Source organism: Cavia porcellus, unplaced genomic scaffold, assembly GCF_034190915.1.
Source record: "Cavia porcellus strain 051 isolate PalLab524CR breed Dunkin Hartley unplaced genomic scaffold, mCavPor4.1 scaffold_27, whole genome shotgun sequence".
In the NCBI taxonomy this organism is placed as follows: domain Eukaryota; kingdom Metazoa; phylum Chordata; class Mammalia; order Rodentia; family Caviidae; genus Cavia; species Cavia porcellus.
The window spans coordinates 949,128-969,915 of record NW_026947510.1 but is presented as its reverse complement, the minus strand read 5'-3'; the positions used below and the strand labels follow the sequence as shown (position 1 = coordinate 969,915).

At 54.0% G+C, this 20,788-nt stretch overlaps 1 protein-coding gene across 4 annotated transcripts; it reads left to right on the top strand.

Annotated features, from left to right (window-relative positions):
- The first annotated feature begins 6,785 nt into the window (after positions 1–6,785).
- On the top strand, positions 6,786–20,778 carry Plekhg6 (pleckstrin homology and RhoGEF domain containing G6). Of its 4 annotated transcripts, none has more exons than XM_003463288.5 (16): positions 6,786–6,939; positions 8,031–8,227; positions 9,426–9,551; positions 10,285–10,449; positions 10,757–10,852; positions 11,092–11,142; positions 11,461–11,610; positions 12,601–12,711; positions 12,876–13,025; positions 13,182–13,319; positions 13,530–13,649; positions 13,950–14,082; positions 14,163–14,278; positions 18,738–18,883; positions 19,714–20,409; positions 20,583–20,778. In XM_003463288.5, exons 2-16 carry the CDS (start codon positions 8,090–8,092, stop codon positions 20,590–20,592), a joined length of 2,346 nt encoding a protein of 781 aa, XP_003463336.2. In that variant the 5' UTR covers positions 6,786–6,939; positions 8,031–8,089; the 3' UTR covers positions 20,593–20,778. The 4 variants fall into 4 exon arrangements, with proteins under 4 accessions (XP_003463336.2, XP_063093729.1, XP_063093730.1 ...); XM_063237659.1 differs by having other exon boundaries at positions 12,873–13,025; XM_063237660.1 differs by lacking the exon at positions 13,182–13,319 and having other exon boundaries at positions 12,873–13,025.
- Positions 20,779–20,788: the final 10 nt, after the last annotated feature.

Here is a 20,788-nt window from a genome sequence, read left to right as displayed (position 1 = left end):
GCAAAACATGAAATTAAAAGAAAGCTATTTGGGCCCCTCAATGGGATGTTCTAGATTCAGGCAAAGTGGACAGTAGCCTGCTGTCCCTAAACTGTCGCAGAACACCTCAGGGCCTGGCATTTCCCTGGCTGTTCTCTCTACAACTGAAGGTCACAGCACCTGATGGCCTGCAGATGATGCCACTAGCAGAGCACCGCCTTATTACCTGCCATGAAGATATTCATGATTCTTAAAAAGCCCCAGCCAGTGTGACATTATGAGCCTTGCGTCACCCACCACAGTTCTGGTGGTAAATAAAGAGCAAGGCCAGCTGTCTGCTCCTGCCTCAAACCTCCTGTGCGTGATTTGCATGACTTTGAGGAGGAGGAAGTGGGGAGTTTCACATTTACTTCAACAGATGAGCCTGATCTCTTTAAAAAAAGGGGGGGTGCTCTAGTGATATTTCAGTAAGCTCTCAGACTTATAGAAAAAAATCTTCATTAACTTCTTTCCCCCAAATTACTGGATAATGAAAAAAATCACATTTGTTTTTTATTATATTGGGTACCTGATCCCAGCTCACCGTCACTTATTAATCACCTCTCTGCTCATTTATAGTATTTATTTCTCCTGTATATTCCTATTAACACCGTGATGCCATTGTATTGTGAATAGTTAATTTAACTATAATCTTTTTTGGGTGTCAGTTAAAAAGAAAAAGTAGTCGTTAATATCCTTCATGTAAGTCTCTAATTACTGGTATATAATCTCTTCTTTTTTCAGATTACTTATTTATTCTTTAAAATGGATTCTCAGTATGTTGCCCAGGTTGATCTCAAACTCCTAGGCTTAAGTGATCTTCCTGCCTCCGCCTCCTGAGTAGCCACCATATCTGTTTTCTTCATACAACAAATGTTTATTCACCCATGCATTCTGTTTATATCCTAAACATAAATTGTTTTTGAGTATATTAGATCCCTCCTTTTTTTTAACACACAAGTTCTCACTAAATTGTCCAGGCTGGTCTCAAATTTCTGGGCTTAAGCAACCCTTGCATCTCAGCCTCCTGAGTAGCTGGGACTACAGGAACATACCAGCAGCTTCTAATCAAAACCAAGACTCCCTGTCCAAGCTTTGGGGTTTCATCTCTGGTTCTCTGAACATGGGGCTGACCGGTAGGGCTAAAGCAGGGCAATCAGGTTGTGCTTGGTTCCTGACCACATGACCTGATCCCACACCACAGCCTATTCATTTCCCAAGAAGATGCAGTTGCAGGATGGCTTACAGGAGACACCAACCTGAGTCCAAACCCTGGCTCTTCCTCTGTAATCCCAACCAGGTGTTGCAACCTGCCCGTACCTGTTTCTACCGTGTTACGGGAAAACGCCTGCCTCTGAAGGTCGCTTCTCAGATTAACTGGAATAAACAGGTAAAGCACTTAATTATGCTATGCACATGGTGACTGCTTTATTAAAACTTTAGTTGTTATTGTAATACGTAAATAATTAAATTTTAGGACCATTATAAATTAACCTCAATTTACATATATGGAGAGCAACACAGACAAGTCGAGTCCACCTTCCCCAGCACATTGTTTGAAGGGCTTCCTGGGGCTGGGCGGAGCTCTGGGTAGAGCAAGTGCTTTGCATACACGGGGCCCTGAGTTCTCTCCTTGGTGCCAAAGGCAGAAAAGGCTTCCCAGTGAATGACGTGTTTGACATGGGACAGAAACCAGCTCCAACCTCTGAGGGCTGATGAGGAGTTATAAATACAACCAAAGCATGCATGAAAAGCAAGGACAAAGGCAGGAACTAGGCACAGGGAGAGGATTCACGCCAAATTACAGTGGGGACCAGCATCAAACACGAGCAGGTCAGGGAAAAGCACCTGATGCCACATTCCGGATTTGTGACCTTAGTCACATCTGAGACTCAGTCTTAACCCACCAAATGGTCAGCTTGTGGGGTCAGGAAAACAGAACAGTCTATTCAGCACCCAGCACAGTGCTGGCACCCCAATGCCCGCCTAGAGAGCCTACGCCAGGAACTTGGTCTCAGAAGAAACGGGAAGGGAAAGAATACAGGACTTCTGTGCTTTTCGATGTGGCCATAATTGTGGCTCAGTTACACCAAGTGGGGTCCTGATAAGAAACTGTTACCCAGAGCAGGAGGAAAGTAAGCTTAAGCCTGAGGTATGTGGCTCAGGTGACAAAGAGCTTCCTGAAAATCAGGGTTGCCAAATCAAATCAGAATGATTTAGGATGATTGTGCCAGAGTATAAGAGGCAAATATCTGCCCATCTTCCTGGGCTGACCAAGGTGTGGGGCATAATGAAGGAGGCTGGGATCAGCTAGTCACCCTGGAAAATGGGCTTGGAAATACATATGCCAAGAGCCAGGGTTGGATGTGACCCTGTGCTGTGATAAGAGCTACAGAACTAACGGAAACTGACAGAGGAGAGGAGACAGGGGCTGTCCTGGCTTTGAAAGCATTTGCAAGATTGGCCGTTAATTGCCCATTTGCGTGCACTTTGGAGGCTCCCCTGGTCTGCAGAAACCCAAGGGGGACAGTACAGAAAGAGGAGAAAGTCAATGAGTAAGCACTTGGAAGAAGGGAGTTAAAGGAAGTGGCCACTCTTGCAGAGTAGCCAGTAAACTAAGACGCATACACATGCTGGGAGAAACCTGCCTGGAGATTACAGGGCAGAGGGGGACCCTATGCAAGGACTTTAGTCAGCATTCCCATCTGGGGACAAATGATGGACTGAAAGATTACGGGGGAAAGATCAGGGCGTGAAGTCTTGTCCCCTCTGATCCCTCAAAATCCAAGCAAATCTGTTGCTTTTCCAAAGGACACCACTAGGGGCAACCGTGGCTCCTGGGTGCAATAGCAAAGCTTTCCTGAGAAGCCAAGGCTCTGGAGATCCCCACTGTTGCTCTGATCTGCTCCTGAAGGCCTTAGCCATCTGGAAGGAAAGTGAGGCAAAGGAGCAACTTCCTCCAATGGGGCACTCAGTGGCTTTGCCTGCGCCCCACTTGCTGAAGACCTGTTGGGGAACCAGAGCCTCGAAGACCCTACTGGTCTGGATAAGAGGCCACAGCCCTCTAGGCTGCAGGTTAAACACAGGAGGGGCACAGACAGGGCACAGACCTAGATATCAGACATCCAGCTCCAAGGTCACCTGGGAAATCCCAAGGTCACTTTGCCTGTGAAGACTCCAGCTCCTCTTCCAGTCACTCACCACTTCAGTTCAAAAGCAGCATCTCCTCCTGGTCATGTAAAGAAACCATCTCTACACTAACCACCTTGTAAGGCAGAGGAGCCCTGCCTTCCCCAAGAGAAACAAGGCTAAGTTACCTGAGGGCCCTTCCTGCCGAGCTGCCACCATCCAGGCATCCTGCTCACCCCAACATCTCAGGAACTACTACTACAGCCCATCAGAACTGCCTTCAAGTAAAATTATAGGACTCATTTGGCCTAAGAAGTCAGGAACCTTTTATAAAGGAAGGAAGACATTCAAGAACTGGGAACCCCAAACTGAAGTTAAAGAAAATTTCTAGATATCTAAAACACAAAGGCATCCCAATACCACAAAAAAAATTTAAAAATAAAAATAAAACCCAAAGACAGGCTTTCCAGGCAGGGGAGGAGAGATGACAGTGTAGGTGGACCTCCCTACAAACCCAAGTTCTGGGCCCTCCAACAAGTTCAAGTCCACTCCTCAGACTTGGAGGCCAATCCCGTACCAGGCTCGGTGCAAGGGATACAGGCAGAGACACCAGCGTCTACAGGATGGGACAGATAAGCGGTATAAGGGTGGGGAGAGCCCAGATGGGGGAATCAGGAGAAGCTTCCCGAAGGAGGCAGGCCTGGAGAGGACACGGAGGAGGCTCAAGTGGAGCTGCCCAGGCCCAGGCATGAGTGGGAAGGCTGAGGCCGATTCAGGATGGGACACGGGCCAGGGTGAAGGAGGAGCAAAGCAGGTGAAAGGCAGTGTCCCTCTTCTTCTTCCCGAGTAGCTCGAACTACTGAAAAGTGCCACTGCCCCTGGCTCTGGTCTTCCTTTTAAATATGCTCTTTCCAGCCAGGAACTGGGTACATGCCCGCAATCCCAACACTTGGAGACTGAGGCAGAAGGGTCACAAGTTCAAACCCACTCTCCCTGGGAACTTCTCCTCCTAGGAGACTGAAGTCTGGCAATTTAGCAACTTAGACCTTGTCTTTAAAAAAGAAATCTGACATGCATGTGTAAACATCATGTCTCACAAGTATGAGAAGCTGAAAAAAGCAATATATGTGTATATATATATATATATATATATATATATATATATATAGTTACGATAGTTATACTACTGATTTCTCTGAGCTTGCTGAAGAGAAAGGTTAGTGCTGGTACTATTTGGTTCAGTCCCCAGTAAGAGAGACAAGACAGAAAGAGAGAAAAGGGAGAGAGTGCACAGGTAATCTGCACAACCTATCTTTCCCCAGATTGTTCTGTCCTCTGAAAAGATCCTTCTCTACTCTGCTCAGCAAACTCCTACTCATCCCTATAGTCCCAGCACAAAGGTCCCCTCCTGCAAGAAGCCTTCCCTGCCTTCCTTCCTAAACATCTCCAGTGCCTGGCCCATCCCACTGGTGTCTCTTATATATCACTGTTCTGTTCCCCGCCTCCTCCCCATGGGACTCTTCCTTATCTGCAGACTCCCAGGACCTTGCCCAGTTGAACAGGCCGGAGGGAGATGAGAGGGAGGAGGGGACTAGGGAAGGAGGCCCTGGTGCTGATCTAAGGCCCTGATGGCTGGGCCCAGCAGCCAGTTCTCCTGATGTCTGTTTGCCACATATGACCTGGTACCTCCGGCTCAAGTCATGCATCTCCCTGACTCTGAGCTGCAGGGACACAGCTTCCACCACTACCTCCTAGAGCCTTCTGGCACCTCGTTATTTTGGAGGGCCCTGCTTGCCCTGGGAGACATGGACTGAGCGGGGTTCAAGACTCAGATGAGTTTCCTAAACTTCCTGCCTGCTGAGCTCTCATGCCAACCCCACAGGAAGCCCCCCCATGCCAACCCCAGAAGTGGCCTTCTAGGTACTATTGGGTAGAGATGTTTGATTCTCAGCTCAGCCTTGAACAGAGAGGCACCTCCTCCCTAGCTGTGAGGTCAAGCTGGGGACTTGAGGAAGGCTAGCTGCACCAGGGAAAACTGAGGCCATGGGCCTCCAGCTAGAGATGGAAGAAAAGTCTAGGTGATCAGAAGAATGACGCTGTCCAGGCAGTCTAGGCCTGGGTAGACTGCCTGGACAATGTCATTCTTCCCTGTACAGAGAACAGGCACCCGCCAGCCCCACTCAAAGTCAAGACTCCATCCTGCCAGCCCTCTTGTCAATTGGGGCTCCCTCAACTCACTGATCTGTGTTTCCTCTCAGCTGCCACAAAAAGCTTCTCTCCACTGCACACAAGAGGCTATGGGAAATGGTGGATGTGATGGGGGAAACCAGACTGGACCAGATTGGAGCCAGGGAATAGAACAGCCCTGCCCGCCAGCCCACACACTGTGCCAGCCACACCTCTGGCTTCCAGATTCACTTTCCCTGGGAACTTCTCCTCCTAGGAGACTGAAGACAGCCCTGGGGGCACTGTGCAGTGGAGACGGGACTTCATCCAAGAGGGGAGGGAAGGGGTTGAAGCCACCCCGTCCACCAGGCCAGCCTCCCCTGCCAACTCTCCCCAAGCACTGTAAGTCCAGGCTTGTCTCTGCGCCTGCCGGATTTCCCTCTCGCTTCTTCCATTTCTTCTGGAAGACAGTGGGAGGAGAGGCTAGGAGCCCTAGGCACCGGCCATCTCTGGGATGTCATTTATTACTGCTGGTAATCACCACCTCTCACCTCGTTAACTCTCCCTCATCGCTACTCTTGTCATCTCCGGGTCTACATCTGTCTCCCACCACCACCACCACTCAATGGGAGAAGAGGATGGAGACCCTTTCCCATGGCGACCCAGTGAGATTGGGCTTCTGAAAGCATTTTGGATGATCTGCAAATGGAAGGGGCTGTGTGCACCGCTGTACAGCTTCGGGCAGGAGGCAGACCACAGGACAGGGTCTCAGACCTACCCCGGAGCCCTGATGATGGTCCAGGGGCATGAACAGATGGGCAGTCCTTGCCCAGGATACCCAGCCAATGTCCTTCCTCCAGCAGCAGCTGCTCTGGTGCAAACTGACCCTTGCAAAGGGCAGAGTGGGGCAGAAAATTACCCCTGGGACCCCTCCCACCCACCCTGTCTTAGGCAATGGGAGAAATGTTGGGTCAAGGCTCAGCCTGGCACCTGACCCCCTCTGCAGCGAGGCAAAGTCCGGAGGTAGCCTTCCACCTAGTTGCCAGGGCAGGCAAGCAGCCTACCGCAAGATAAGGAACACACTTTGGACTCCACGGCAGAGAGCCGCGAGGGTACCTGGGGTCCCTGGGTACCCCCACAGGGCGCTGTCATTATCCTGCCTTCTCCCAGCCTCTCATTTATCCCTTCAGGTTCCACGATTCAGGTGCCTCGTGGGAATCTGGCCTGGAGGGGAGGGCGCGGGCCAGGGGGTGCTGTTCGTTCCGGTGCGAAGCAAAAGCGGAAAGGAGAGCGCTGCAAAATTAGCTCTCAAAAAAAAAAAAAAAAAATTAGCTCTCCAGGACGGGGAGACGGTGGCTCTGTCGGCCGGGGCTCCTCCGCTGTCCCCAGGCCCGGCCAGGGCAGTGGCGGGGCTGCGGCGGAGCGATGCCCGCGGGCAGGGGGCGGTGCTACTCGGGTCCCGCCCCGCTCCCTTCACCGTCCCCTCCCCGCCCCGCAAGGCGCCGGCCAGGTCCCGCCGGCCGCTGGGTCCCAGTCCCAGGCTGGCAGCAGGGCTGGCATCGCTGTCACGGCCCGCAGCTACGGGGTCCCCGGAGGAGAGCGGGTGCCAGGCACCTGCACGAACAGGTGAGCGGGAGCCCTGGGCGCAGGGGCGGGGCGGCCGGGATGGGCCTGGGAACTGGGGTTCAGGGCAAAGGCCTGGCATGAGGTGGTCGGGGTCAAGGCTAGGAAAGGACCCCGGGTAGGGAGGAAGCGGAGGGGCACACCCCTTAGAGGGAGGCGCTGGAATCCTGGTGAATCTTTTTTTTCTGCTCTTAAATCTGAAGGTGGGGCTAAGGAGGGACTTGGGGCCCAGCTAGTGATGGGACCCACATCTGCGAGGGTTCTGGAGGCCGCCTCCCTGCAGGGACATTAGGCTCCGTCCCTGGTACCGAGGGGCCCTGGCTGCTGAGAGCGTGGGTCACCTGCCCAGGTGTAGGGAGGAGGGATGGTGCACCACAGCCCTCCTTCTGGGCTGCCTCTAAGGCCCCCACCTCACTTCCTGTCCTTAGCCAGGAGAGTGCAGGTCACAGGCTGGTTCCCTTTTCAGTGAAGGGCCTGATATTAACGTTGTAGACTTCGATGCCTGCCTGTCAGCACTAGCAGAAAGATAGTGAGTAAAGGTGCCCATTTTCCAATCATCCTATTTGGGAGCGTGAAATTTGAATATCACACAAACTTCACTTTTTCCAAAACATTAGTTTTCTTTTGACTTGTTTTCAACTCTGAAGGTGTAAAACGCCATTCTTAGCTGGCAGGCTGTACATGAATGGATGGCAGTTGGGCGTCTCCAGCCATTCCCTCCCAGCTCGTGGCTTCCCCCACAGCTGCTTCCAAGCTATGTGCAGGCATCTAGGTGCAAGGGGAGTCCGGTCCTCAACACTAGGGCTCATCTGTGACCTTCACCCTCTGCTGCTTCTAGGAAGTCAGCAGCCTTTGAGGTCCCAGCCTTTGAGTTGGTCCCCAGATGTGCACACACATCCCGGGGAGGGTCTATCTCCAAAGGGCTTTCTACCCTACAAGCCTGGTTTACCCCAGCCCACCAAGTCACAGGAGAGGCAGCCAACGAGTGACCAAGTTCTTGGTCTCCTCCGCTGCATCTTCTTGCCCCTCCTTAGTCTCTACCTGGTGTCACCCACTGAACTAGCCTGGCCCTTCCATTCCCTTTTCTCTTATAGCCTCAGGGGACTCCCTTTCTCCTGATCCTGGAGTTATGACCCTTGGGAGGTGAGAAGGGATGCAGGCCCATGGGCCTCCACATGAGGGCCCCCTCCGAGGACTCGTGGCCTCCCGAATTGAGGCCTATGGGGGCCGGCATCGGGCCTCCACCCAGAGCACACCTGCCAGTCCCAATCCTCGAGGAGGCCCCGTGCAGGTAAGTTCAAAGTGCGTGTCGTGCATGTCACCCCAAAGGTGACATGGGTGGAGAGAGAGGGAGGACACCAGCTTTGAAGTCTCTGTCCTCTCATAGGTTTATCAGCAGCTCTATTCTTGTCTCTCACCCTCTTCTTCTCTCCCGGGCAGTGGTTCCCAGGATGTCCTATCCAGGTCTCAGATAGAGGGGGCAGGAGAGGCCCTGAACCTGGAGCAGCTGCCACGGAGGGGGTGCCACAGGGGCTTCTGGGAGATAGATCTGAAGCATAGCACTGTGGGAACACACCTCACACACCCCAGGTCCCGCCTCAATTTGGAAAGAGTTGAGGGCTCCTGGAGATGCACTTCCCTCTGAGTCAGGACTGAGAAAGGGCAAAGATCTAGGGAGTCCCCTGATGGGAAGGAGCACTGAACTTGTCTGGCTCCACCTCCAGCTCCACCTGCCTGGCCCACCTCCAGCCCAAGGGAGGAAACTGGTGTGGAAGCCTCAACTCCCTCTCCCAACTCAAGGACAATTCCGCCTTGCCTGGGGTATCCCCGGCCTCCCTAAAGGAGAATTTGACCCCTGGGCACAGGGACTCTCCCAGAGGGCAGGATGGGACACTAGGAAGTGTGTGGGTAATTCAGATGAAGGAATGTGACTGGGCCTGCCTTGGGAGGAGACTTGTGGCTGTGGCCTCAGCTGTCACCAGGAAGGGCAGCCACTCCCAGCTGGATGGGACCCAGGTTGCAGGCCCCTGAGGAAGAGGCCACACGCGCATGAACTCTCATCCCCATGTGTGAGGAGGGCGGGCCGTGGGCAGGGGAGGCCATGAGAGACTCAGCACAGGGTGCCCCTCGCAATGTCCCTGCAAGCCAGCGGTGCAGGGAACGCTGGCCAAGGGAGCAGATGCCAGGCACAGGCACCCAGGCCCAGGCATGTACCTGCCTGGGTGACTGCCCCGGAGGAGACCACTGCTCCTGCCCAGGCCCCTGGGAAGCCAAATGGGTACAGCCCTGCCCAACTCAGCTCGGCCTTCCTGGCAGCAGCCACCGTGACTCAGGCCTGCAGCAGGCCACACCAGACTAGTCTAAGGTGACTGCTGAGCCAGCCCAACCTGTGTGTAGAGGGGGAGGGGTTGGGAATCTAGAGCCAAGTCTGGCCTCCTCCCCCCCAGACCCTTTCAGTATTCCCAGAATTTTCCCTGTTCCTCCCACAGGATCCCAGTCGCCGCCGTTTTGCCAAGAGTCCTGGCCTATATCCCTTGACGTTGCGAGACCCAGAGCCTGAGAAAAGGCATGGAATCTATTTTGCGGTCAGCCCACCCTACTACCCCAGGCTTAAGGTAAGGAATCCCTCTGCCCCCATCTCCACAGCCCAGCTGCAGCAGCCTACAGAGGCACGGCACGGCAAGCCCACAGGGCAGAAGCCCGACCAAGAGACCAAGTCAGACACAGAGCTGTCCTCACACCCTCTTCAGGGTCTTCTCCACTTGGCCTTTGGGTTACATCCAACATTCAAGACGTTTCAATATACTCTAAAGCGTAAAACATTAATATTAAACTTCAGCTTTTGGACATGACCACATCACGTGCACATATGCCCCCCGCATCTCTACCTCTCAGCTCCTCGAGAAGGTCAGGAATACCTGTTACCCACATTATTTAGTATCAGAAGGCAATTATAAAATTTAAGCCATGCGGCTTCATAAAAATATCTGGCTTATGGCCAAATGTCAAAATGTTGCCTGAGATCATGTTTCCAAGCTGGCCTCCACTTTGAAGGCCCCTCTGAAGAGTCTGACTCTGGGCCCCAACCCTGTTCAGAACCAGGAGACCCCTTTCTGCTCAAGAAGCTTGATCAGTCCCTGTCCAAGAGCCAGGGATCATTCTGCAGACCAAGGTTCCTCTTCAGTTAGGTTCCAGCAATGCCCACTCCCCTGGGAGTGCAGCCAAGATGCAAGTCGGTGCTGTTACACACACACACACACACACACACACACACACACACACACACACACGGCCCTCCTAGGGCCAGACTGTTGGGGTGCTGAGGATATAGCCCACTGGTCCTTCCAGGAAATCACCAAGGCCCAGGAGCTGGAGGCGAGGTTGCGCACCTTCAGCATGTTTGGGATGCCCCGCCTGCCCCCCGAGGACCGGCGGCACTGGGAGATTGGCGAGGGCAGTGACAGCGGCCTGACCATTGAGAAGTCCTGGAGGGAGCTGGTGCCTGCACACAAGGTGAGCCTGAGACAGTGTCTATTGCTTGGTACGACGGACCCACAGCCACAGGGCTCACTTCTGCCTCAGAGACAAAAAAGACCTAAAGGGCTGGGGTCAGGTGGAAAAAAGACCAGAGTCCAGATTTGGGCTGGCTCAAATCCTAGCTGTGTCACAAGCGAGACCTCATGTGCAAAATGTAGGAGGACATTACCATTTGCACGCTAGAGGACTGGCTTAGGATGAAGAAGTCATGTGTAGAGGCCTTTTATACTTGGTACTGCTGCTGCCTTCCTTCCCCAAGTGAACCAGTGCTGTCCTCCCCCAGGAGATGAGCCGGGAGCTCTGCCACCAGCAGGAGGCCCTGTGGGAGCTGCTGACCACCGAGCTGATCTATGTGCGAAAGCTCAAGATCATGACTGATGTGAGCCCCGAGCCTGCCTCTCCTCGCTCCTTTCCTTTATCCCCCAGCCCTGCTCTCCCAGACCAGATGAAGCAGGTGCCCTGGAGAGGGAGGGCCAGGACCCCAAAGGGGCCCCAACCAGGCTTGCTGAAAACCTAAGGGGTGGAGGAGAGTTGGTGGGCCAGTGGTGTTGATGAGCTGGGCTGGGGTTCGGTGAGGAGAGGTCAGCACTAACCCATCGTCTCTGTCCCCACCTCCAGCTCGTGACTGCTGGTCTGCTGAACTTACAGCGAGTGGGGCTGCTGACGGAAGTGAGTGACGGAAAGTGTGTAACAGCGGACGGGGTCATAGGGAGCCTTCCCGGCGGCCTAGTTTGAATTCTCACCACCTCACTTTCTGGGACACCTTTGTCACTTCTACCCCCAATTTGCCCCAGGCCCCCCAGTGGGTCACAAGCTCCTCATTTCCTAGGACTCTGTCCAAGGGTGGAAGGAAAATCCAGGGCTCCTTACGCTTTTCCAGAAAGCCCCACCCCCACCATCCAGGCTATGATGCTCACCTGGCCCTGGTGATGCCACCTGACAGTGACCTGTCCAGGGCCTGCTGCTGAGTTCCATCCCCTTCTCCAGGTGTCAGCTGAGACCCTGTTTGGAAATGTCCCCAGCCTCATCCGAGCCCACCAGAGCTTTTGGGAGGAGGTGCTACAGCCATTCCTGGAGCAGACTCGGGCCTCAGGCCAGTGTCTAGACCCCGTCACCCTGAAGAATGGCTTTCTGACGGTGAGCCTGGAAGCTGAAAGCAGCATGGATTCTCTCCTAACATTTTGCTTTTGAACTTCAGCATCTGTGAGAGAAGGGTAGGACTGGAACAGTCCAGAAGGGCCCTGTCCACAGGACTCAGGTCTCCAACCCTAAAGCATCACCTCCCCTCCTGCACTCCATCCCACAAGTTTGACACATCCTGAAGGCTCTTGGGGGTCCTTGGAGGCCCTAATGAGATGAAAACTCAAGGACAGCGTACACCTACACTGTCATGAACTATAAAATCATACCCTTGGTCAGAAGTCCACCAGCTGGGGCTGGGGATTTAGCTCAGCGGCATAAGTGCCTGCCTTGCAAGCAGGCAGTTGTGAGTTCAATCCCTGGTACCGATAAAAACGAAAGAAAAAAAAAAAAAAGAAGAAGAAGTCCATCAGCTAAGAGTGGTGTGCAGGGCTGGGGCCTAAGCAAGGGGACTGTTAGGCACAGAGTCCTGGGGGATGGAGAAATGATGAGTGAGAGCAAGAGGGCCCGGGACCACCCTTTCTTCCACTCCGCTACCCAGCCAGAAGCCGTGGACGCTGCAGGAGGATGGTGCCTTGGGGTGGAGAGGGAGGGGACAGTCTCCCAGGAGCCTTGGCACTCCTTCCGAAGGAGCAGGACTCCTGGGCAACCTTCGGGTCACAGAAATAGGAGCTCCTGTGTCCTAAAAACGGGTGGCTGAATTATTGATGGTACAAAAGCAAGTGCAGAGGAGCAGGCACAGCAAGCGCAGGGGACAGCAGGAGCTCCAAGAGCAGCGGGGTCCTCCCACTGCCTCAGCTCCTCCCTGGAATGCAGAGGGCGACCCTGGCCAGTGGGGCAACCCTGGGAGGAGAAGTCTGGAGAGGAGCTTCACTTAAGGGGCCCTGTGAGGCTCTCTGTCACCCTGCTCCCTTGTTCTGCAGCCACAGGCTGTATTTGTGACCCTCTGCCCCCTGCCCACTCCTGGCCCTTTACCTGTCCCGCCAGTTTGGCCAGCGGTTCCAGCCCTATGTCCCGTACTGCCTGCAAGTGAAGAAGACCATGGCTTATGCCCGGGAGCAGCAAGACACCAACCCACTCTTCCATACGTTTGTGCAGGTGAGAGCAGCGGCCCCAAGGAGTGGGGGAGTGGGAGAGTGGGGGAGTGGGTACACCTGGACAGCCAGGAAACCCGTCTGCAGCTGGGTCCTGAGCTGAGCTTGGCACTAGGGAGGACAGGGAGGCACTAGCAGACTCCTGAGCCCCACCCACCTCCCCAGCAGTGGTGTGAGCAGCACAAGCGGTCAGGGAGGCAGACACTGGGTGATTTGCTCATCAAGCCCCACCAGCGCATCACCAAGTACCCACTGCTACTCCAGGCTGTGCTGAAAAAGAGCTCTGACACTCAAACCAAGGAGACCCTGAATGCCATGGTAGGTGCTCGGGCACAGCGAAGCCCCTTGTGGACTGGGGCTGGTGAGTGGGAATCGCTCTGCAGGTACCCTGACAGGACCATTCCAGCTGTTTTAGATACTGTGGTTGACACTGAGTGGGTACAGAGCTGAGCTGCCCCCCCTCCCCAACCCCAGATCACAAGTGTAGAGTCCTTCCTGCAACACATCAATGGGCAGGTGCGCCAGGGAGAAGAGCACGAGAACTTGGTGGCTGCAGCCCAGCGCATCGGTCCCTATGAGGTGCTGGAGCCACCCAGTGAGGAGGTGGAAAAGGTGAGCCAGGGCAAAGGAAAGAGGACTCAGAAAACAGGTGCCCCCTACCCTTGGGTGCCATGGCAAAGTGTGCCCAGTGTTCCTGCTGGGTGGCGAGGATCGGGGACAGAGTTTAGAAGGTTAAAAAAGAGGCACTGGGGTACTTGCTCTGGCTTCAGGTAGGGGAAGGTGGAAAGAGAAAATGGACATTCCTGCCCCTGTGACCCTCAGAAGCTGCGCCTTTTCTCCACCCTGGACTTGATGTCGCCTATTCTGGGGGTCTCCCTGGCGCACACCAGGCAACTGCTGCTGGAGGGACCCGTGCGGATGAAGGAGGGGCGAGATGCGAAGGTAAGTGAGCCATGTTGGGAGTGAGAAGATGGGGGGGCATCAAAGGGAGCAGAGTTGGGGAACTCTGGGGCGGGGGGAGGTCATGGTTCAGGCTCAGTTATGGTTGTTTATGTGACCTTAAGCCCATCCCTTTCCCTACCTGTAAGTCCAGCACCAGGACCAAACAGCCTGCTCTCCAGCCCAGCACCCCACAGCTCTGCCCACGACCCACCACGTGATCATGTGTGAGCCTGGCCCCCTGAACAGCCCTTCCCCTGGCTCCAACTGACTCATCTTTTTCCTCTCTGGTCCCACCTGCAGCTGGATGTGTACCTGTTCCTCTTCTCCGACGTGCTGCTAGTGACCAAGCCACAGCGCAGGACAGACAAGGCCAAAGTCATCCGCCCCCCTCTTATGCTGGAGAAGCTTGTGTGCCAACCGCTGCGAGACCCCAGTAGGTCTCTCCTTTCGGGAAACTCAGGATGGGGGCCACATGAGTCCCGACCATTACAGCCAACCTTCTCCTCCATCCAGACAGCTTCCTGGTCATTAGCCTCACCGAATTCCAGTGTGTCGCCAATGCGTTCATTGCACACTGCCCCACTCCCACAGATCGAGTACAGTGGCTGAAGAAGATACAGGAAACCCAGGTCTGTGAAAACCAGCCATGGGGAGGGATAGGCAGACCAAGGAGGGGAGGAAGAGGAAGGAGAGGCTGGGCCGGAAGCAAGTTCAGACGGGACCATCTGCCCCTGGGGTGCTCCCAGAAGGGGATGGCCTAGACCATCCCTAAAATAGCCTGCACGTGTTCCTGAGCCAGCTGCTGAGTCCTAATGACTTTTACATCCTGAAACAATTAGCTTCTAAACTTCATCTCCCATCACTGGGGCAACTCCTGGATACAGGCACAGGGCTAGGTGCTAGGAAATCAGAAGAGAATAACAAAGTGTCCCTGCCCTTTAGGAGCCTGAGCTGCAATCCAGGTAGAGTAATTAGGGTGCCAGTGGTAGAAATATGTTCGGAGGGACCTAGGAAAGGCGTGATGCCTTCTGTGGGGCAGGCAGGTCTGCTGGGAACAGGACAGTGGCAGGGGCTCACACCAGAGCTGAGGGACCATTCTGGGGAGAGCTAGGAGTACATGTGGGGACCAGGGTAGGAGGGAAGGACTGTCCAAGTGAAGAAACTGGATGTGCAAGGCCAAGAATAGGAAACAGAGGTGCATGTTGAGAGAACCCCTGACCTAGTACCGCCAGAGCTTAAAGTCCACGGGCGGACACGGCAGGAGCGAGGCTGAGAAGCAGACACCATAAGCTAGATCATGCCTGCCATTTCACGCTGCCCTCAGAACTGGTGAACTTTGTTCTACAGACAACATGGAGCCAGCGGAGGTGTGAAGCAGGGCAGTGCGTGGACAGATGTATGTGATAAAAGCAGTTCAGAACAGTGAGATCTAGATCAAGCTGTCTTAGTTTCCACAGAGTTGATGGCTTAAAACAACTCAAAGGAGGGTCAGTGACAGGGCCTTTAGGGCCTAGTATGCTCCAGGCCCTCAGCTCCATCCCCACCACTGCCAAAAACAACACAAAGAAACCAGAAGCCATTCTCTCACAGATGCAGAAGTTCAAAAGCAAAATTTTAGATGAGCCGAGCCTGTTAGGAGAGAATCCATGCTGCGTTCAGCTTCCAGTGGCCCAGGTGCCCTTGGCCACCGCAGCTCACTGCAGTCTCTGCATCTGTCTTCAGGTGCCCTTCTTTTTTGTGTGTCTGTCCCTTTCCTTTATCACACAGAGACACAGGGCATTAGATTTTGCGTGCACCCCAAATCCATGCAGGCTTCCTCCTGAGATCCTTGCACTGAGGTCCTGGCACATCTGGAGTCTCTCTTTCTGAATGGGTCACATTTTGTGGGCCCTGGGGTCAGGCTGTAGACATAACTTCCTGGTAGTCAGCCTCCTGCGGGAGGGATATGGACAGAGAAGGGAGAAGGTCTGAGATGGCTTTGTTTCCTTGTTTGTGGTGGTGGGGACAGAACTCAGGGCCTTGACTGTGCCAGACAAGTGTTCTGCCAGTGAGCTGGACTCTAAGGACGAGGAGGAGCCTGAGCAGAATGGAGGAGCCATGGATAACTTAGTGACTTAGCCAGCCTTATTTCAAAATAAAAAATATAAAACTGGTTACCTGTAATCCCTGCACTTTGAGAAGCTGAGGCAGGAGAATTAAAAGTTCAAGTTCCACCTGCCTCAAGTTCAAGATCCTCCTGCCTCAACTACTCAGAGTGCTGAGGCTGTAGGCAACCTCCACCACACCCAACTTGGCTTTCAGTTTTACCCTTCACCCCTTAGAACTCCTCAGGGCCACTAAAACTGTTGCTATTTATATGCCAAATAATCTAGCGGGCGCCCCCCACCCCACCTATTCTGACTTCAGGCTGACAGATGGAATGACCTATGAGTCTCCCTCAGCAAAAGAAAGAAGCCTGAAACACTGAAGTGCACTTTGCTGTCATTGTCTCAGCAAATTCTTAGGGAATCCTTGCTCAGTCACTCTCAGCCTTTCTAAATGAACAGCAAGGAGGGTGTCTATTGGTCTCCTTCAAGCAGCCCTTCTCAGGGCTCAGCCCTGTCCTCCTCCTTGCAGACACAAATGGGAAGGCTGGGGGAGCTGGCTGACACTTTCAGAGAAAATGAGCCTCTCAAGGAGAGACAGACGGAATCTTGACAGATTCCACAGTTAGCAGCTGGGAAGAGGAAAGGGGACTAGAGAAGGGGGACACAGAGAGTGATCAGAGATGTGAGCCCAGAAATAACAGCAGGGCAGACTTTGGAAGTGGCAGAGAGTAGCAGGGGAACCCAGCCAGCTGCTGTGCCCTCTCACAACCTCGCGAAGCCTGGCTTCATCTGGGAACCACAGTAATGATGGCAACTATTATGTGGCGCAGACAGGGAATTAATTATATAAATGGCTTGGCAAAAGATCCCGCACTTCATGGGTGCTCCAAAAATGTGCGTCATTTGTCCTCCTTAGAAGAAAGAGCCAGGCAGTGTTGCCAGGGCTGGGGGAATACATCAGCCTCTGCCATGCAGGAAGTCCTCAGGCATCTTCTGGAGATCTGTCTCGATCCAGTAGTGGGTACAGCAGAACAGAGCAGGTAAATCTGGAGCCACCCCAAGAATGCAGGGAGAGGTGGCATTCCTTCCACAGGGACACAGAAGAGTCCTGCCAGGGGAGCCCTTCTTCCCTGTCAGAGCTCTGTATGGTGGAGCGGAGGGGGCATAGTCTAGCTCAAGCACTAGTTCCTTCTTCCTTTCCAGCTCTGCCCGCCAAGTCTCTCTTCTTACCCTCCCAGCGGTGCAGGGAAAGCTTTGGGGGTGCTGGCAGCCTCATGGCCTGGTGCCTAAGGCTCCCCCAGCTTCCTTCTTCCCAGGGAATGGCAAGGGGCAAGTTTAGTGTTGCTGTTGGACCCCTTCAGAAACCTTTTTTCCTTCCAATTCTTTTCTTCCACACCACACCCCTAGCCTGGGCAGCCCACCCACAAACTTGATCTTGGCCATCTCAACAGGACAAGCAGGCTGCTCCAGCCCTTCCATCCTCCTTTTCTCATTCCTTCCTTTCCCCCACACAAAGAGGGGGAAAGAGTGGCCACAGATCCCCTGGTGTGCCAGCTTCCTGATCACAAGCACCATCCCTGTTCTGGCTGAGTGACCCCCCACATACCGGAGTGCCAGCTCTGGAGAGCCAGGGAGAGGAGCCTGGGAAATATTCGACTGTTGTCATTTCCCTAGAAATGTTCATCATTTCTCCAACACGCCTCTTGCCTAACTCTGCTACCCAGTGTCCCTGGTGCAGCTGAGGTGCCCAAGAGTTGCTTCCTAGCTCTTATACCTCAAGCTAGGGAATATTAACTTTATGTAACAACTACAATGGCCTGGGCGTCAACCAATCAGAATGGAGCATGGGGGAGTGGCAGTATGGAGTGGGGATGGTGCTCAGGGTCCCCCAGGGTGCCAGATGTTTGTTATCCCTCTACTTGCTGGATTATATTAGGAAGAGGCCTGGGGGTGGAGAGGCAGGACACTCAGGCCACAGCCATTTCCTTACCAGCGTAAGTATTTTAACAGCATGGTTGTACCAAAGAGGACTGATCTTGGCACTGCCCACAGCAGCCACCACTACCCACCCACCTCTCTTGCCAAACTTCCCCCTACAACCTCTTCATGGGTTCTGCTACCTCCTGCCTGGCTAACCCCCGCAGTAAACTTTCGACCCTTCAAAGCTTGAAAAGCTGTGTAGTAGCCAGGTGTGTAATCCCAGCAGGCCAGAGGAAGGAGAGAAAGAGAAAAGAGAGGGACAGAGCTGCACAGTTACTGAACTATGACCTAAAGCTGGGCCCTGTCCAGCTGTTCTCTCCTGCTGTATGACCTTGAGCAAATAGCTACATCTCTCTAAATCTAATGTTCTCCTCTGTAAAGTGGGCTGATCCTCAGGCTTCCACACACAGGGCAGTGGTGTCACTAGATGCCACATGCACACGGAGGTGCCTTGTAAACCCCATCTCATCTTGGATGCAGTGTTATTCTGATGCACGTGTGTGTAAGAACGCTGAAGAAGAGACAGATAGTACAGCATGCCCTGCACAGCCTTCTAGGACAGTCTTCTGCAGGACAGCAATGTCTTCAGCCTAGGACAAAGCCTGCCCTGCCCACTATCTGTCCTCTTACTCCTCCCAGCTGCAGAGCAGATGCCCAGATTTGAGGGCACTAACACCACACTAGCATCAAAGACAAGGAGCATGTTCTGAAGAATTTGCCCAAGGGGCATGAGAGAAAGAATGGCACCAAGAGTGGGGAGAAGCATTCTACACAGCCCATGTATTCCCAGAGCCAGCTCTGGAGGTTATCATCACTAAATCTGGCACCACCCTGCTTCTTTAGTGTGACTTTAACCTGCCAGTCTTCACTTCTCAGTGGTAGAATAGGATAAACATAACCCAGACCCTCACAGGGATTTGGAGATGATTAAACAAGATAAGGTATGCAAAGCGCTTACACAGTGCTGGGCACACGGTGCTCTGTAAGAAGAGCTCTTCATAATGAAAGTGCCCCTCCCCAGGTCGCCCTGCGGAAGTTGAAGGTAGAGGAGTATGTCCAACAGAAGAGGGAGCTCCCGGCCCTATATGGAGATCAGGACCGCGAGTGCCCCAGCACCAGGCCCTCCACACCTTCCCTGGAAGGCTCTCAGAGCAGCGCAGAGGAGAGGTAAGACCCACCTATGCTGCCAGATGGGAGGCCACAGTCAGGGAGAGGGAGGGCGGGAGCCCAGAAGGCTGAGAAGTGGCAGCACAGCATTGGCAGAACTGGCACAAATAGAGGGCAGCAGGCTATAGGTTGGAGCAAAGCTGGCCTGAGAAGGGATGCCTGGGGCAGCCAGTAGGGAGAGCCAGCCTAGGATTGGCACAGTTTGAAGGAAAGAGAAAACAGAACAGGTGAATTACTGATAAGGATGAGGACGGGGAAAAGGTGACCCTGGAGCTGTACAACAGCAGAGCTGCAGGCCGTGGCAAACCCAGCTCTCCAGAATGTGCTAGGATCATCCAGGGTAACACGGCTGCTTAGCAGCATGCTTACAGGAACAAGAAGCATCCATCGGGGCTGGAGATTTAGCTCAGCGGCATAAGCGCCTGCCTTGCAAGCAGGCAGTCATGAGTTCGATCCCCGGTACCGATAAAAAGGAAAAAGTCAAAAAAAAAAAAAAAAAAAAAAGCATCCATCGTGTGGGTGCAGTCTGAGTCACCTCCCATGATAGCCTGAGTTCTTCTCATCTCAGGACCTGCCTAGCAAATACCTGACCATCTGCTCTACACAGGTCCCGGACTGGGCCTGTGGATCAAATAGCTTGGGGCAGTCTGAGCGCTTTTAGTGATCACAGTTCAGCCAGTGAGATGAAAAAAATCATCACAGTCCCTTGTACAGGGACATGTGAGTAAATTTGGAGGAGGAGCCATTTCCAGATGAAGTCGTGAAGGTAGACTTCCTGGACTTGCACCTGACTCCAAAGCGTGAGTCTAGCCGTTTGCCTTTCATTGTAGGACTGCTGAATTCACCGCCCCCCACCTGGTGGTGACAGAGGACACAGAGGGAGACACTTCCTCTGTACTAGACGATGCTTCAGACTCTGGCTATGGCACTTTGATCGCAAGTTCGCCCAAGGAGCCCCCCTCTCCACTGAGCCGATTACGACCCAAGGCTTTTCGAAGGGACCCCCGCCTCACCTTCTCCACCCTGGACCTCCGAAATGTTCCTTTGCGTCCCCAGCCTCCCGACCCCCAAGCTTCTAAACGCCTAAGCGCCCCGGAACTGCCTGAAGATATCGGAAGAGGGGGCAGTCTTCCCAGAGGAGAAACGCCCACCTGGTCTGAGGAGGAGGAGGGGACCTTGGCTGGGCGGCGGAATATGGTGGTGGAAACGCTGCACCGAGCTAAGCTGCGGGAGCAGCACTCGCCCTCCTCAACCCACGCTGATTCTGCCGCTGACTCTGCTGGCGAGAGCCCCTGGGAGTCTTCGGAGGACGAGGGACCTCCCTTCCTAAGCCCGGAGTGCAGCCCCCGAGCCCATCCACTCCGGGCTGAGGACATGCTGCGGGAGATCCGAGAGGACCTGGCCAACCAAAGGATTGAGGGAGCCCCGGAGCCTCGGGAGAGTAGGCCTCGGAAGCTGACGCGTGCCCAGCTGCAGAGGATGCGGGGCACCCACATTATACAGCTGGACACCCCTCTGTCTGTGTCGTAAGTGCCAAAAGGAGGCTGGCCTTGGGCAGAGTAGGGAAGCAGTGGGCAGTGTAGGATGGGCCACAGGCGATCGGTGCAGGCCAGGGACCGACAAGTGCTCTTAGCCTCCTTTCAGCCTGGCCTGACCTTCATGCTAACCTTCACCTAACACCTGCCTCCTTGCTTTTCAGAGAAGTGTGAGCAATGCTGAGGACCTCTGGAGTATCTCTCAGAGGAAATGTCTCCCCAAGAGTGCTGGCCACCACCCCACCCCTGGACTCTACCTCAAGGACCCCGAGACGCCTGGCCCAGGCTCCACTCTCAGGACTGTGGATTTTTGTATCATAGACACCCCAGAGCCCCACATAAAATTGTGTATAAAAATCACGGCTTGGTC